The sequence below is a fragment of the Gadus chalcogrammus genome, chromosome 8 (assembly GCF_026213295.1).
Source record: "Gadus chalcogrammus isolate NIFS_2021 chromosome 8, NIFS_Gcha_1.0, whole genome shotgun sequence".
NCBI classification, from domain to species: domain Eukaryota; kingdom Metazoa; phylum Chordata; class Actinopteri; order Gadiformes; family Gadidae; genus Gadus; species Gadus chalcogrammus.
Genome location: NC_079419.1, coordinates 15,485,435 through 15,501,385, shown reverse-complemented (window position 1 = coordinate 15,501,385; position 15,951 = coordinate 15,485,435). Strand labels below are relative to the sequence as shown.

General features: G+C 44.7%; 2 protein-coding genes, 1 long non-coding RNA gene and 1 other non-coding gene across 4 annotated transcripts; 3 read left to right on the top strand and 1 right to left on the bottom strand.

The window, feature by feature from the left end:
- Positions 1-1,364: 1,364 nt before the first annotated feature.
- Positions 1,365-3,265, top strand: c1ql3b (complement component 1, q subcomponent-like 3b). Its single transcript, XM_056597102.1, has 2 exons — positions 1,365-1,982; positions 2,500-3,265. Exons 1-2 carry the CDS (start codon positions 1,365-1,367, stop codon positions 2,677-2,679), a joined length of 798 nt encoding a protein of 265 aa, XP_056453077.1. The 3' UTR covers positions 2,680-3,265.
- Positions 3,266-4,022: 757 nt separating this feature from the next.
- On the bottom strand, positions 4,023-7,165 carry pter (phosphotriesterase related). The gene is made up of 5 exons (XM_056596512.1): positions 7,041-7,165; positions 6,235-6,689; positions 5,626-5,891; positions 4,923-5,063; positions 4,023-4,763 (listed from the first exon to the last, which is right to left on the bottom strand). Exons 2-5 carry the CDS (start codon positions 6,658-6,660, stop codon positions 4,553-4,555), a joined length of 1,044 nt encoding a protein of 347 aa, XP_056452487.1. The 5' UTR covers positions 6,661-6,689; positions 7,041-7,165; the 3' UTR covers positions 4,023-4,552.
- Positions 7,166-9,967: 2,802 nt separating this feature from the next.
- Positions 9,968-10,075, top strand: trnal-caa (transfer RNA leucine (anticodon CAA)). The gene is made up of 2 exons: positions 9,968-10,005; positions 10,030-10,075. It is a non-coding gene; the product is annotated as a tRNA-Leu (tRNA).
- A 1,427-nt stretch (positions 10,076-11,502) lies between these two features.
- LOC130387002 (uncharacterized) lies at positions 11,503-12,384 on the top strand. Its single transcript, XR_008896272.1, has 3 exons — positions 11,503-11,854; positions 12,006-12,078; positions 12,336-12,384. It is a non-coding gene; the product is annotated as an uncharacterized LOC130387002 (long non-coding RNA).
- The last annotated feature ends 3,567 nt before the right edge of the window (positions 12,385-15,951 follow it).

The following is a 15,951-nucleotide window of genomic DNA, read 5'->3' as shown; positions in this document are numbered from 1 at the left end:
CTCTCTCTCTCTCTCTCCCTCCCTCTCACACTTGCCCTCTCTTTATCACTGACTCACACGGCCGTCTCTTGCCAAGGCATTGGGAGGGGGGCTGGCTGACCAGCAACAAGTGGTAAATTACTCATCAACACCATCACCCCATGGTGCCAAGTGGACATTTCAACCATGCGGCCATATTGTACCACACCAAATGTGTTGTTTGGGCATGCAGGGAGACATGCATTATTAGAGGGAACTTGGTTTTGAAAACATTCCTTCCTATATGTGTGGCTTAACTTTTGTCTCCCTTGAATGATTCGTGGTTTGTCGTCGCTTAAGTTTGGTGTCAAACCCGTGATGCCATCATCAACGTATCTGTGCGACGCACAGCATCTGGGTCTGCATGGAGTCAATACGGATCTATTGAAACGCTACAGAGACAACATGCATCCAGCGCAGCCCTGGAGAACCGTGCCGCCCGTCCCATTATCGAATCCCCTCGTAACGACAGCCCTGCTCTAATCAAACACTGCGTATCTGTTTCCCTCTCCCAGTATTCGTCCCTGTCCCCCCCCCCCCGCCCCCCCCACACCCCAATGTGTCATCCTCTCTCCTCCTTGACAACGGTCATCGGGGTGTGGCTGCCGGGCTACCTAGTATTCTGTAATACTCAGGCTTGGGGGATTCTTTGTTGGGCTGTTTTGTTGTGTTGGTTTAACGTGTATTGTAAGAAGAAAGGCTCAATTGATCTGATTCCTGTGTGTTTGCTAAAAAAGTGGCTAGTTCTATGTTGAGAAACAGTATGGAACACATTGCAATGAGGGGGCGTTATTTATTAAGATAGTGCCTCTATTTTGAATGCATCTGCATCAAATTGAAATTGTCCGTTTTACCATGTTATAATAACATTCATCCGACCGACTCACCATTTGAAAGCATATCACGTTTCAGAACACGCGATCATGTATCACTTTGAAACGATTCATTTTCCTCGGATTGAAAAAAAAAGGAATTGATTCCATCCAATCTATCAGCAGCCCCCTCCTCCTCCTCCCGTCTCCTCCGAAACCAATTGAAGAACAGGTAGCCGTTGAATCCCTGATCAGTCTCTCACGTGGGATCATGCTGTGAAGAAAAGTTTAAGCGTCGGTGCCTCTAATCCTCCTCACACACAGGGCGGATATCTGCGTGCGTAAAAGTGAATGGTTCAGCTTATAGATGTTGGTTTAGCGCAACAACAGCAACGACCCCAACCAAAATATCTGATGAGATAATTTAGATCAGTGGGATTGAGAAGCCTTTTTTCATCACACGACCACCTTCCATCCAGAATCAGGCTGGAACCTGCCCGTTCTCTCGGTCCCAGACGGATCAGCAGGGGTAAGATGATCGCCACGGGTGTGTGTGGCGTGCTCGTGGTGCTGATGCTTGTGATCCTGATCCCGGTCATGGTCAACTCCGCCGGGACGCAAGCCCGCTACGAGATGCTCGGAGCGTGTCAGATGGTGTGCGATGCCCAGGGGACCACCACGGCCAGGGCGAAAACCACGGCGGTCAAAGATAACCGACTGATTCAGTCACAGTTACCGACCTTCATCCAAGGTCCGCCAGGACCGCCAGGAGAGCCAGGGCGCATCGGTCGAATGGGTCCGAGGGGCCAAATTGGCCCACCCGGACCTATTGGCCCCCCGGGGGAGAGAGGGGAGGCAGGACCCCCTGGGTTAGCCGGGTCAGGAGGATACAACGGACCCACGGGGGGCATCAGCGCAGCCACGTACAACACCGTCCCCAAGATCGCCTTTTACGCAGCTCTGAAGAAACAACACGAAGGCTACGAAGTGCTGAAATTTGACGACGTGGTCACGAATCTTGGAAATCACTACGACCCATCCACGGGGAAATTCACGTGTTCGATACCGGGGATTTATTTCTTTGTTTACCACGTGTTGATGCGCGGAGGAGACGGCACCAGCATGTGGGCTGACCTGGTCAAGAACAACCGGGTAGGACCGTTTATGGAGCCAAGTTAATGTTAGTTAAAGCAGGAGTCTCGTGCCATTGTTTCGTTATCTCTCGCAGTGAAATACCTTTGGTTTGTCGAACAGGTGGCTGCGTCCCACGGCCTTTTAAATTTCCTTTACATGTCTAAAGTGGTAAATAAATATAGTCCTATTTACTAGGAGATATGTTCGTTTTTTAACCCTGACATGTTAAGAAATGCCATATACTTCAATATTATTTTGTTAGATCTCAAATTAAAAATGTATCATTGTGTTGTTAAATTAGACCATTAGGTAGTGAAAAATCACAATCAAGACACTTTAAATAATAAATAATAAACATTTATTGATTCTACTAGGCTTGATTTGGATTCCAATCATGCATGTCCATGCTTTTTTTAATGAATCTCCCAGATTATGTCAAAGTAAAAAAATGTGTGCATTCAGGAACCTTAGAGTAAATGGTTTGCATGCGGCAGAAAGCCCACTTCTCCTGAACCAGATGTCCCATCGTGTGAAGGTGCGGGCCAGCGCCATAGCGCAGGACGCCGACCAGAACTACGACTACGCCAGCAACAGCGCCGTGCTGCACCTGGAGCCTGGCGACGAGGTGTACGTCAAGCTGGACGGCGGCAAGGCGCACGGCGGGAACAACAACAAGTACAGCACCTACTCCGGCTTCATGGTGTACGCCGACTGACGTGGCTAAACGGCTCCCGCGGCCAAACACACCGGGATCACGGATTGATCATTGACTTGACTTTTGACCGGATAGTGTAATTACTGATGAAGAGATGAATGATAAACATGTGACTATTCTTCTATACCTTGGATGTTATCGAATGGCAGCCTTGGCTGTGCATATGGGAAGGATTCTTAGGAGTTTAGGAGTCCTGCTACATTCGCTTTAAGTGATATTTTACTCTTATGTCGAAGTGGTTTTTACTATGGGTTTATTGCAACTTTATTATGGCATACCATCAGTCCTTTCATTGTCAGTGGATTGACACGCTGAACTGACAGGCAGTGGTGATAAAACTAAATGTGACAAGAGAAAATCGAAAACACATAGTTATATTTCACTGTTAAAAGGAAGTCAACTAAATAGTTAAGGGTTGTTAAGATTAGAAACTGAAGGATGTTACCAGCTCAAATTAGGAAATGGCTCCATCCTGGGTGAAGATGGTAGGAACATGTAGCAATGTGTATGGTCATCATACATGAGCCAGGGGCGAGGGTAAAGATAGGCCTACTTCCAGGAACAGGGGTTTTGCGCCCGAGCTGCTTTTCCTTGTGACTCATGTCTCTGTAATAAAGTCCTGTCTGTATCACCCTGGACTGGCTATCTTCACTGCAGTACAGACATTGTTGGTCCGCATTACCCTGGTGGGCTGCAGGTTCCGACCCTCACAGTAGCCGGTGGGTGTTCAAACCCAACAGCCGTGCACCATGTACGTAAGACCTTGAGCAAAACATGATCACATTCTTCCTTCTTTCACTCACTGACCAAAAGAGTATATGCACACAGACACCTTTACATGGGCATGTAAGATGGTGCATCTTATATTCTCATATGAAGTTCTCTGTTCCCCCCCCCCCTCCATGACTAACGCACTCTCAGCCATATGAGTCATATCGGTGCATCCATGCGGCCCTGCAGAGACCGGAGACCACATGGCCAAGACCACCTGCAAGGCCACATGCATGTCCTTCTGCCGGGTCTGTTGGCCTCAGGAGTATCTGTCGATGGATCCATCCACCCCCCACGCAGACCGCCACGTGAGGCTTCTTGCTGGGTGGTGTTCAGGGTGTGCAGGGTGTTCAAGATGCTATGGCTCTAGGCTGGTGCCGTGATACACGGATCGCAGAGCTGTTGAGTCATCGTTAGAACAAACGGCGCACCGAGATGCCATTGTTGGAGGAACAGAGAGAAAGACGAAGGGCTAATGTAATTAGCTAGGTGTTTGTGCAGACCCCCGTGTGTCGCAGGCCGCGTCCCTGTGGTCTGAGCGAACACTGGCATTTCAAAGGAAGGGAACTAATTGTTTTCAGGGTTTTTTATGGTTCTTTGAGAGGCTAAATTCTCCGGAGTCTCAAGCGGGTGGAGGCAAGAAATTAGTGAAATGTGCAAAAGATATTGCCAGGCATAAACACAGAACACCACATTGAATCAACCCGAGACAGTTATTGATGGGCTCTGGGACGGTTTGATCTTTAATAGATGATGTGATTGATATTCTAATTGCTAATACATTAGACTGTCTGGAATGCAGAAAAAAAAGATGATCTCCCTCAATTCGAACTCCTTCCATTGTATTTAACACACAAATTCCCTCACAGACACCAAATAACATTAAAATCATTACGATTAATGAATGAAATTTCATAACAGCTGTGATCCAAACCCCCTGTAAGAAGTCTATCAATCCATCGATCCATGCCATCTCCTGTGTGTATGTGTGTGTGTGTGTGTGTGTGTGTGTGTGTGTGTGTGTGTGTGTGTGTGTGTGTGTGTGTGTGTGTGTGTGTGTGTGTGTGTGTGTGTGTGTGTGTGTGTGTGTGTGTGTGTGTCCTTATTTGAATGTGAGCCAGCGTTTGGGGTTGGCGATGAGGATCTTGTCCACCTGGGCCTGGGTGAAGCCCCTCCTCAGCATCTTGGGCACGATGCTCTTCAAGATGTGGGAGTAGCCGTGGCCGCCGTACTTGGTCAGGCGGTTCTTGGTGTGGATGTCGTGAGCCACCACGATGTGGTCCTCATAGCCCTCCTTCACCAGGACCCCCAGGCTGATCACACACACACACACACACACACAAAAAACCAACACATTCATGGGAAAAGTCAATATATGAAATGTGCAGCGCGCTTTGCTTTGTGCAAATATTTAACACGGGGTCACTGTCGTCCGCGGGTTGTATTATAAAGGATTCTAAACTCAAACTCACGCCTGCACACGTTGGCTGTCACTGGGCATGTCCACCGACAGGTCGTATGGGTAGTCCAGCATCTCGGTGCCAAACAGGTCATACTCGAGGTAGCAGCCCTCCTTAGCGAACTCCACCAGCTCCCCGTGGTCAAAGATGGTCCTGCAGAGCACAGCTGGTCAGGGCATGCTTATTGGATTCAAATAAATCACACACACACACACACACACACACACACACACACACACACACACACACACACACACACACACACACACACACACACACACACACACACACACACACACACACACACACACACACACACACACACACACACACAGCCTTTTATCACAATTACTGTTACAACATAAGATAGCACCACCCCCCTCCTCCAAAGCGAACTCCTTTAATTGGTATAACATAATAAAAGAGGGGAGGCTCTTCAATGACGGCTAGGAGCCTCAATAATGAAGAACCTGCAAGCACCTTTCTATCGCATTAGAAAAAACACCAATCGACTAAAAAGTTGACTACTGCTTTACTTGTAATAGAATAGGTGTCAGGTGTGATATATCAATTACGATGAAGTATTAATTGACTGGAAATTGTGTTTCTTACGTGAAAACCCCGGCCATCCCCTGACCTTCCTGCAGCCCGAACAGTCAAACAAAAGGCGCCAAACCCGGCGGAGGAGACCCTAACCCGCGCGAGGACCCCTCACCTGTCCAGGTGCGACATGACCGTCTTGCCGATGTCCCCGCCGGCCTCCCGGAGGATGCGGACCACCTCGGCGGGCGCAGTGGGGTTGCGCCCCGGGTGGATGATGACGGGGCAGCCCAGCTGGGCCTGGGCGTGCGCCGTGGCCCTCAGCACCTTCTTCTCGCTGTCCGTGATGGGCCAGCTGCAGCCGATTTCCCCGATGACGCCGCAGCGGATGCCCGTCCCGTCGGCGCCGTGGAGCACCTCGTCCGCCATGACGACACTGAGCTGAGGGGGAGAGGCACGGCGGACCCCCAGGGAGGGGGCTTAAGGTGCTTTGTTTGGTTTTAACAAACCTTCAGAATGTAACACCTTCATTCCAACATCTAAAGGTAAAATCAATGACTTAAAACTTAGCTCGATCTCGTCTGATATTTGAATCCTGATTAGAAGAATACCTGTTAAGGCATCATCAACAATTAAAGAAGGATTCCAATGCAAAATTCAAAACCTGTTTGCATAAATATTAAATTGAATCATCACCAATGTAGTTAAGTATTAATACTTGGTAATAAAGGACATATCTTTTAGATTGTGATAAAAAAACAAAAAACTTAAATGATGATCACACCTCCTCCACAGTCATCCTCTTGGTGGCCTCTGTGTGGGTGGCATCCACATAGTACCCAGCGCCACCAATAACATGGACCCCCGTTTCTTTGGACATCTGTCTGATGGTGGGCAGGTCCCGGTCGATGCCGGTTGTGGTGTTCTCAACCATGGCTCCCCCGCCGGCCTTCTTGTACGCCAGCAGTTCCTCTCGCACCGCGCTGTTCTCTTGCTTCAGGAGCAGGTTCTCGTGGTTGCCGTAGGGGTTCTGTCTCAACCAGAACATGTGTTGCATCTGAAATGGGTTCTCCACCTGGTCCCCTGGCGGTGGGGAGAAGTAACAGCACTCGAAAGTCATAGTTAAATGCTCGTGGGTCATAGTGCGGCCCAATTGGTCCGGGTCGATCGGACCCAGGACCGTTAGGACCTTCCCACTCACGTCGGTCATGGTGGACACTTTTGTGTTTGATCAAACTCCTGAAAGGAAAGGTAAACAAAGGGTTAGAATTCAGAAATACCCAATGTTTGCAACTAGGTGAAGCCTACGTCTCGTCTGCAGCAAATTGCCTTTGGCTATGTTTGGTGTTGGGACGCGTCGCGCGACCAGCTACTTTCCCCTACAGGCAACTAACAACCTTTCGACCTGACAGAGTAAACTAAGTTTAGAGGTATAATGGGCGATGTCTCGACATATAAACTAACGGGCGCTCCACTTTTACGGTATAACGGCTAGTCCTATTGTACTTCCGTAATCAAATATCGCATCTAAAATACTTGGTTGCATGCACAATAAATGAAGCTGTACAGTTAAACGATCATGCATTTTACCTATTATGAAAAGTTAGATGTATCTTCTTGCAAGGCTTTCGATAGACACACAAATGACCGACGCCCCTGCAAACGCCAGCAGGGACTGCTACGCAGACAGAGCAACTTGGAGAGCTGGACGAAAGATTATGACTTATCGCGAGATGACTCCGATCTAGGTCACCACCAACAGCAGTGGTGAACTTATTTGATCCTTTAATAAAGTTATCCATTAACATTCTACTCATGTATTATTATGCAAGTGCTTTATATATAATGGAAACAGTTATTTCGTTCTTTGCTTCAACTCGTTGTTCTGTTAGTTCATTCTTCAGTTTTGTAAGTCATCAATTATCCTAGTAAGATGATTACAAGGCAATCTTTTATTTGTGAATCCACATGTTCTTTTGGAATAGCAGAATCACGTTTGGAGTGATTTAACAAGGGCTGTTCAATGATTACTTTCAACAATGGTTGACTAAAGTCTAAACAATAGAGTGGGACAACTGACCTCTCTCTTGCAGTTTAGAAAACAAGGTGGCTGTTATTAAATAGACAGAAAACGAACATAACATGACGTCAAAAAGCAAAACCCGAACAAGATTCAACCCAGCCCGAAACACAAGACCTTACATCACAATTTGTATTTATTTAGGATCTAATACATTTCGCTACAATGCCGGATTAAAGCCATTGCAAATAGGGCTTCACACCTGTGGTGCCCTGGTAATCAGGGGCGACAGGTAAACCAGCCATCACCACACGTTGAAGGGAGAGCTGTGACATGGCAAGGCAATGCCGACACCCAGGGGCGCAACTGCCTACTTTCTGGGGGGTATGCAGACACATAGCAGGCGCCCCCCCCCCCCCCCCCTCTCTTTGATCTGGGCACAAATTTGACCTAAAACACTCTCTGATATTGAATCAAAAAATTCATTTTGAGTGCACCAGGACAGATATCCGGTGTTTTCTTTAGAGGCAGCCTTTCTAAGATGCTCTGTCAGTGTGACATCATACCGTGCTATGAGATCAAGGATACCCAGAATATTTCCATTTCTAGGATTTCCATTTTGTCCCCCTCAGTGGCAGGTTTCTTTCTGCTAGGAAGAATATGCAGTCGATCACTCGAGTCAACAGGCTCTCTGCAATTCGCTATCAATAGTTTTACCTATCATAAGCGGGATGCCAATTCATTCCACATCAGATAAGCCTTTATGTGGTAACCACTTCTTTCATGGTGCTTCAGTATCTTTGAAAGACACTGCCAGTTATTATACCCCACCACAAGGCGCGTGTCAGCAACTCTAGCTTCACCAAAAAGCTAACATGCAAAACAATAGACTCTGTTAGAACTGTTGGAGTACAGTAACCAATAGGGGTGGGAAAAATAATCGATTCTTCGATGCATCGCAATACTGTGTAGAACGATTCAGTCTCAATTCAGATACTATAATAATCTTCTTTTTTTTTGGATTATTAATTTATTAACTTTTGGATTATTAACAGAGTTATAAAGTATCAATAACTCCGTTTTTACTGGTTCTATTGACATAAAACAAAGACTTGCATAGAGATTGAAGTAAAACAAAATAACCACAAACAAGTTCCTTTATTTTTCTTGTTATGATCCGTTATATTGTAGGCTCCATTCTGATCAGTAGGCCTACACAGTTGCAAGACAACAGTAACCTGTTGTTTTACTAGTAGTAGATTTAGCTAACCTGAATATTTACAAGCCTCCTCTTGATACACTGATAAAAACGACTTTGAAAAGCTTTCTTTCATCCCTGCGCACCCTTTCTCCTTCCCAATCTTTCTTTTTCTATGTTGTGACCCTGAGGGCTTTCTTCTCTGCCTCTCAATATTGAGGTACGTGTCATCAGATGACAATGCGGTTCAAATGAAGACACTCTGGCGCTCGCCTCCAGGGCGTGTTCGAGGGGGCACTGGAGCGCCGTGTGGGGAGGAGGGGGGGAGGGAGGCGAAGGAGCGGGGAGGCGCCTAATCAGTGACGTCCCTCTGTTACACAAACGCTGTTAAAAACTGAAAATGCCGACTCGAATTGTTTTACTTCCATCGCTTTGGCGCCCCCTCTGGTGCGGCGCCCCTATGCGCCGCAATAAGTGCATACCCACTTTTTGCGCCACTGCCAGTGCCGACACTACATGGAAGATGTGGTACCTTGCCATTCAACTGGGTTTGTTCAACATCTTGCTGGTTGGGGGAGGAGCCTAGGAAAACCAATTCGGTGGCGCATGGTCTACTACCACAGGGAACCTTTTTAGTCCATCAAAAGATTAAATAAATTGGGCCCGACTTGCAGGCCTACATATATAATCCTTCACGACTATAAACATTTGCACATAGTCAAATAGAAACTTGGCATGATTTCATCCCATGTCTAACAAGTGCTGGTGCGGTCCTCGAATTTGGTCCAGGGTAAATGTCTTTATTGATTAAACCTGCGCCAAAGGCCGGACTCACTTATTTGAGCTTGCGGAAGGCATCTTTATTCCAAATGTATTTGCTTCTTCCAATGTTGATTTGAATCTTGATTGAAACTAAAAACTGCCAAAAATCTGATTTGGCATCGTTGTGTTTTGGTTGGCCCTGTTTAATCTTTCTGCTGTGGGTTTAAACCTGCTTCAGTGGCACTGTTGCATGGTGACTTATAAACCAATATGCGTAAGCCATTACCATGCAAATGTTTGACAGACAATGGATAGCTGCTAGTGGAGAGAAAGCTAGACTGGTTGAACTTTGTGTCATACGCAGTGAGGAGGAATATTATGAAAAACAATAATATATCAAAATCAAAACTTTTTTGAGCTTTGATGCAAAGGTTTTGAGTGTCAGAGAAATGTTACGTCAAATATGGTCAAACAATGTTTGACTATATTTGTCTTTATACTATTTTATCAAATGTTGAGACAGTATATTGTCATGTTGTCAGGATGGCCGAGCGGTCTAAGGCGCCAGACTCAAGGTAGTACCTTCCATATCATGGGCTTTCTGGTCTCCAATTGGAGGCGTGGGTTCAAATCCCACTTCTGACATGTCTTTTTCGATTTTTCGCCCTGGCGATCAATAAAGTATGATAAGCTTGACAAGTGACTTCCTAGCAAACTTACTTTCATGCTTTCTTTTTAATGATCGTGGAATGGTGTTCAATACAAATCTTGTTTTAGTTGCGGTATGTCCTTTCTCATTTCAACACAAAGAAATACATTTTGTTCCTGTATGCTCCCCTGAAGGAGTCTAATGGTTGGCATGCAGTTCCAGAGAGATGAGGGGTCAGGCTCATCGATGACATGCTAGCACCCATGACAGGAGGACCCTGCTCCATGTCGCCTTGAGGTCAGCACCTGGGCTTTTGAGGAATGGAGGCACTACGACAAAAGCATGAGTCATTGTTTAGTTGTCATACTGTCACTCATGCACTTTCAACAACATAATGCATGCATATTACATTGTATTTGCAAATGTTGAGACACTGCCTGAGGTAAGAGTAGACCTGTGTGAGGATTAGAGTTAGACATGTGAGAATGAAAATGGAACTGTGTGTTTGGCTGAGGCGATGCAGGTAGACATACACTGAAGTGGCCTGGAAGTTGTACCTGTGATTCTAAATGTTCAGTAAAGGTTTAATTGTATAGTTCACAACTTTTAATAATGTATCAGCTTCTTCGTGTATTTCCAGTAATGAGTCAGAAACTGGGTATAGTTCCCAGAATCTGCCATGGAGTCCAGTGAGCTCTGCAGGCATATTCTACAGGTTGCTAAACAGTTTTTAATATTAAACATAAAAATGAATATCATGCTAATTCGAAATTGAAATGGGGAGTAAATGGTGAATTAATGTTTAAATTGAGCTCAGATTGATAATTGGAATGATAATCAGTTTACTGTGGTTTCTTCACGCTTTGGTTTCTGGTCAAGCTATCTAGAGCCACAACTCTTTCCCAGATCTCACGTGTTCCACCTCAGAACGCACCAATGTTAATTAATTATGCCAGCTGAACGCCTTTGAGATGGGCCATGGTTTAGCCTTACCAGACCGCCTTATAGCATGCCTTTATGTGGCTCGAAGGCTTTTCAGATAATCTTCTGATGTCAGACATCATGCTATGTTCAGAACATAGCATGAGTTATACAAAGTTAAACAAATCAATAAAGAAAAACAAAAAATACATTAAACTTAACTTAATAAAATATCGACAGCAAGAAATGCAGGTTATATGACAATAATAAAACAACCAAAACGGCAAGGAGAAATCTGAAAGCTGTTTTCTCAGCCTAAACACACATAATTCACAGTGCTATTTCAACATGCCCCACATAGTATAGGCTTATATACTAACATCAGCACAAAAATAAGTTGTCACATTTAGGCATGGATTGTTAGGTCAATACGTGTCTTCTTACAGAAAACTTTCCTCCTCCTGTGCTTTTTATTTCTCTCATGAAGCAATCCCCTTCATTGGCAAATCTATTCATCTGAAGGGACCTAATGCTTGGCATGCGGTTTCCGAGCGACGAGAAGAATCCTGCCAATCGATGCCATGCTACACTCATGACCCACACCATGCATGCTCCACATCAACGTCTGCCGCCCGCGCTATATAAAGGCCTGCAGGGCTGTGGGGGGAACATGCCCCAAACGCCCCTCATCAGCACACACCTCTACCTTGATACCAAGAAGAAGAAGAAGACAGCGCAGCCGTCATGTCATCAGTGAGGACCCTGCTTGTGATTAGCGCCTGTCTGGTGGGGATGAGCCTCATCACCACCGGCCAGCCTGTGGACCATATGGAAGCCTACTGCAAGGTGGTCTGGTAAGCGTTCCCACACCGTGGCTCGGATTCGTTTAGTGACAGGACCACCTTGTTTCCTGAGAGTGGGTTGAAAGGGGAAGCGTTCTATAGGTATAGGGGTATAGGTTGTTCCACTCCCAAACGCGTCATTGATTTTATAATGTCCTTGTAGGCTTTTTGGATATCCTTGTGCCCAAGTGAACAAGACCATACTGACACAGATGAAGTCCATGGAGCAGTACAAGGTAAACCTCTTCCATTCAACCCATACACACTCACACAAACACACACACACACACACACACACACACACACACACACACACACACACACACACACACACACACACACACACACACACACACACACACACACACACACACACACACACACACACACACACACTCACACATGCACACACGCACCATGCTGTTTTGCCTGAAAAATATCTCAAAAGTTATCCACCTATTTTTCTATTGTTAATACTTTTGACCCCATCCAGCTTGGGACCGTGAATGCAGACCTTATTGAGGCCACTCACACTTCCGTCGGGGGTCAAATTCAGAAGCTCAACTTCACCTTGCTGGAAGCTGCCATGGACATGGGCTGTCGTGTTGGTGTGAGTGTAAACCTTTTTATATCCACTGAACACTGTAGAAATCAGCAGATCTTCTAGTGAAGATTTAAATGTGAATTTAATGCTAACCACTGAATCAACATGAAACCGCTAAAGCTGAAGGCCTTCTCTTTGAGATGTATTGACCTAGGAGAATAGGTAGAGCAGTGTTTAAAGCAATGCTAACAGAAACTAGTGTTCCAGATCTGACCATTGTTCCTACAACAGCCCACTTGAGAATATCTGCAGCGAGAGGAATCATACTGAGACATTATAGCATAGACATCAGAGTATTTTCTGTAGGAGACATCAATATTATCACCAACATCAATGTTTATCTAAAGATCTGATCTACCAGACACACAGCCATCACTAGTAGCTTAAAATATATATTAGTGAAACCCTTTCAGGCCATCACTATACGTGTTTACATATTTTACAGAGCCACACATCCGCAAATGCAGCCCCATTCATTCATCTGAAAATTGGCAGCGGTTCAGACCGTAGGATACATAGGGAGGACACATTTAAAAAAGTGTGTTTATTTGTTAATTTTTTCGAAAGTGGAGTCAGCCTCTATTAAATATATATTTTATAAATATATGTATGACTTGTTTTATAAATATTTATATGATTTATTTCTGAATAATTTATATTGGGGTTAAACTTCATGTTCTTCATAAAATTGAAGGCGACCTGTCCCCTCCATCCCCTGGGGGATCTGTGCTCATGTACTGAGATGAGATTCTGGATGAATAAGGCACATATATATATTGGGTTGGATACATATGATATAAGCAGCATCAATTAACTAGAAAGTATGGGCTTAATTTTTTTATTAAGTATACCCTTGTGAAAACTCTTGTTCAAATTCACAAGTCATTGGGATTAACAATGTATCGGTTTCAAAAGTGTATAATCCAATGTATGATGCCTGACGATGTGTTTTTGCTAACGTGGTCCAGGGTTCATCCATGTCAGACTATTGGCTCAGCCTTCTCGATAATGGCACCAATTACTGCAATCTTCAAAATGTCATTAAGGGTAAGTGCTTAAGAAATGTATTCATGTGATTCATTTTTAAATTATTATTATTATTATTGTTATTAAAAAAGTATATTAGAAATATATATTTCTCCAACAGGAAAAACATCCCTTCTCTTTTTTGTCCTTGTCTCGGTATTATATTTAAAAAATAAATAAGGCATAAGAGATTGAATGCTGAACAGCTATGTTTATCTAAATAAGTGTCACTTTAGTTGCTAGGTTACCCATAATGTTTTCATTTTTTCCTCTCTGCGTAGGAAGTGGGCTAATCAACGCCCCAGGCTACACAGAGTACACCAACGAGTGGGTGTGCCTAGGTTACGGACTGGCCTCTTGCAAAGTCTGAGCACAAGGTGTTTGCTGCCTGCAGGGGGCGCACCCGTCCTCCCCTCTCCTCCGAATCTGGAACGAGTGAAGTCTTGTTTTGGGCACATACTGGGTGTGGGCTTATAGAGCCATTAGCCATTCAAGTAGTCTAGTTGCTCAAAGCTTTGTCTTTTAAAATAATGACCAATAAATTACAAAAAAGTGTCATTTGGGATTCATTAATTTCTTTGGGTTTTGTTTACACAATACAATGAGTGGTCAACTACATGTAGCCTATGATGCATAATGTGGTTGATGTATGAACTAGTGGATAAATAGATACAGGTCAGCACTCTATCGTGCATCATGTCATACCCTTGGACATGGTACTACAGAGATGATCTTTTGGCTATGGTCTCTCTTCTTCCAATGGACCAACTCAGAAAAATGCTATCTAAGTGCTGGTCCAAACAATAGAGGGCTTTTCACTCCATTTGCGTTGGCCTAATGGTGAACGCCTCTAGGTCATTTTGGCAGTTTGTTACCAAGTGACACATTTCACACTTATTTTCTATCAAATACGCATTTCTAAAAACTCTAAAACTATTCAAGTTGTGTTATCAAAGCTATGAGAAATGGACTTTGCTGAGCGAGAACGCTGCTTGAAACATTGCTTTGACAGACCGTTCAACCATGGTTTAATATATTTCTAGCGGTGGTGAATAACAGTAAATAAGATAGGACAAGTGAACACATGCTTCTCAAAGATACAAAGCTGTACCAGGGCTCCACTGAGGCTCGCTTGGGGAGCCAGTTCCTAGTCTATTGAAACAGAATGTCTTATCACCCAAACAACACACTTATCACATCTTTTTGTGTTAGAGGAATGGCAGAGAAAATTCGAATTTCATTCCACAACAGGACACCAGGACAACATGTTTTTCTGCTGAGTAACGTTCACTCACAAATTAATTGTATTCAGTTAAACCAAAGGCGTGCGTTTTACAAATCATGTCGCTTTGTCCCTCTAAATTACTGATTCAAAATCCTTCTCTTTTTTCTCTGCTGTATTGTATTGTTGCCTTTGCTTTATCTGTTTTCGATGACACACACATGTATATGCGCGCGCACACACACACACACACACACACACACGCACACGCACACGCACACGCACACACACACACACACACACACACACACACACACACACACACACACACACACACATACACAAACAATCACTCAAAACAAATGAATCATTTCACACTTTATTTATTGCATTCTACTGCATTTTGTTCAATATAAGCTGTTTAACTTCATAACCACCCACCCAAATAGATATAAAAAACATGTGGTCCCCTTGACATTTGTCCCAGAGCCCAGTGTGTGGTTCAAGCAGGCCCACTCATTGTTCACCACCACTAAACCCGGAGCCGAGTTATAAGTTAACTAAAGAAAGAATAAATACACACTTATTAAACACTGCACCACGTACCAGTATCAAATATCGTATTCACATGGCACACCACTGCAGCCAGGACACTGCTGCCATGACATGGTGGGGAGGTAGAAGGCGTCTTGCTCGAGGTGTCCCCCGTCAGGAGGATGGAGTGGTTGCAGTAATTGACTCCATCATGGAGTAGGCTGGTGAAGCACAGTGAAGACGACTCTGATAAAAACACACCTGTGAGGAATCAGTCAAACATACAGTCAACTATACCACCACGGGACGACGACGACAACAACAGCAGCGGTGATGGACCATGTGTCTCCCAGTCCCGATGAAGCCATCGGGGATCCTGGAAGAGGTGAAGCCCAGCTGCTCCGCCTGGAGGCCGCTGTCCCCGGGGGGTTGTTCTGGACGCTGGTCACTGTGGCTGGCATGAGCTGGAAAGAAAGGCACAATATAAGTACAAAGGGAGGAAGTTGGACAACTAAATCATATTTTACAAAATACCACAGTTCCAATGTCAAACTAAATATCATTGAATCTATTCTATACTAATGTTATTCTTCTATTCTATATCATTTATATTTCAAATTAGTTATCACCATATATTGTGAAGGCTTTAATCTGGCAGCCCATTGAGCCTGAGAGAGTGACAGAATGAGAGAGAGAGAGAGAGAGAGAGAGAGAGAGAGAGAG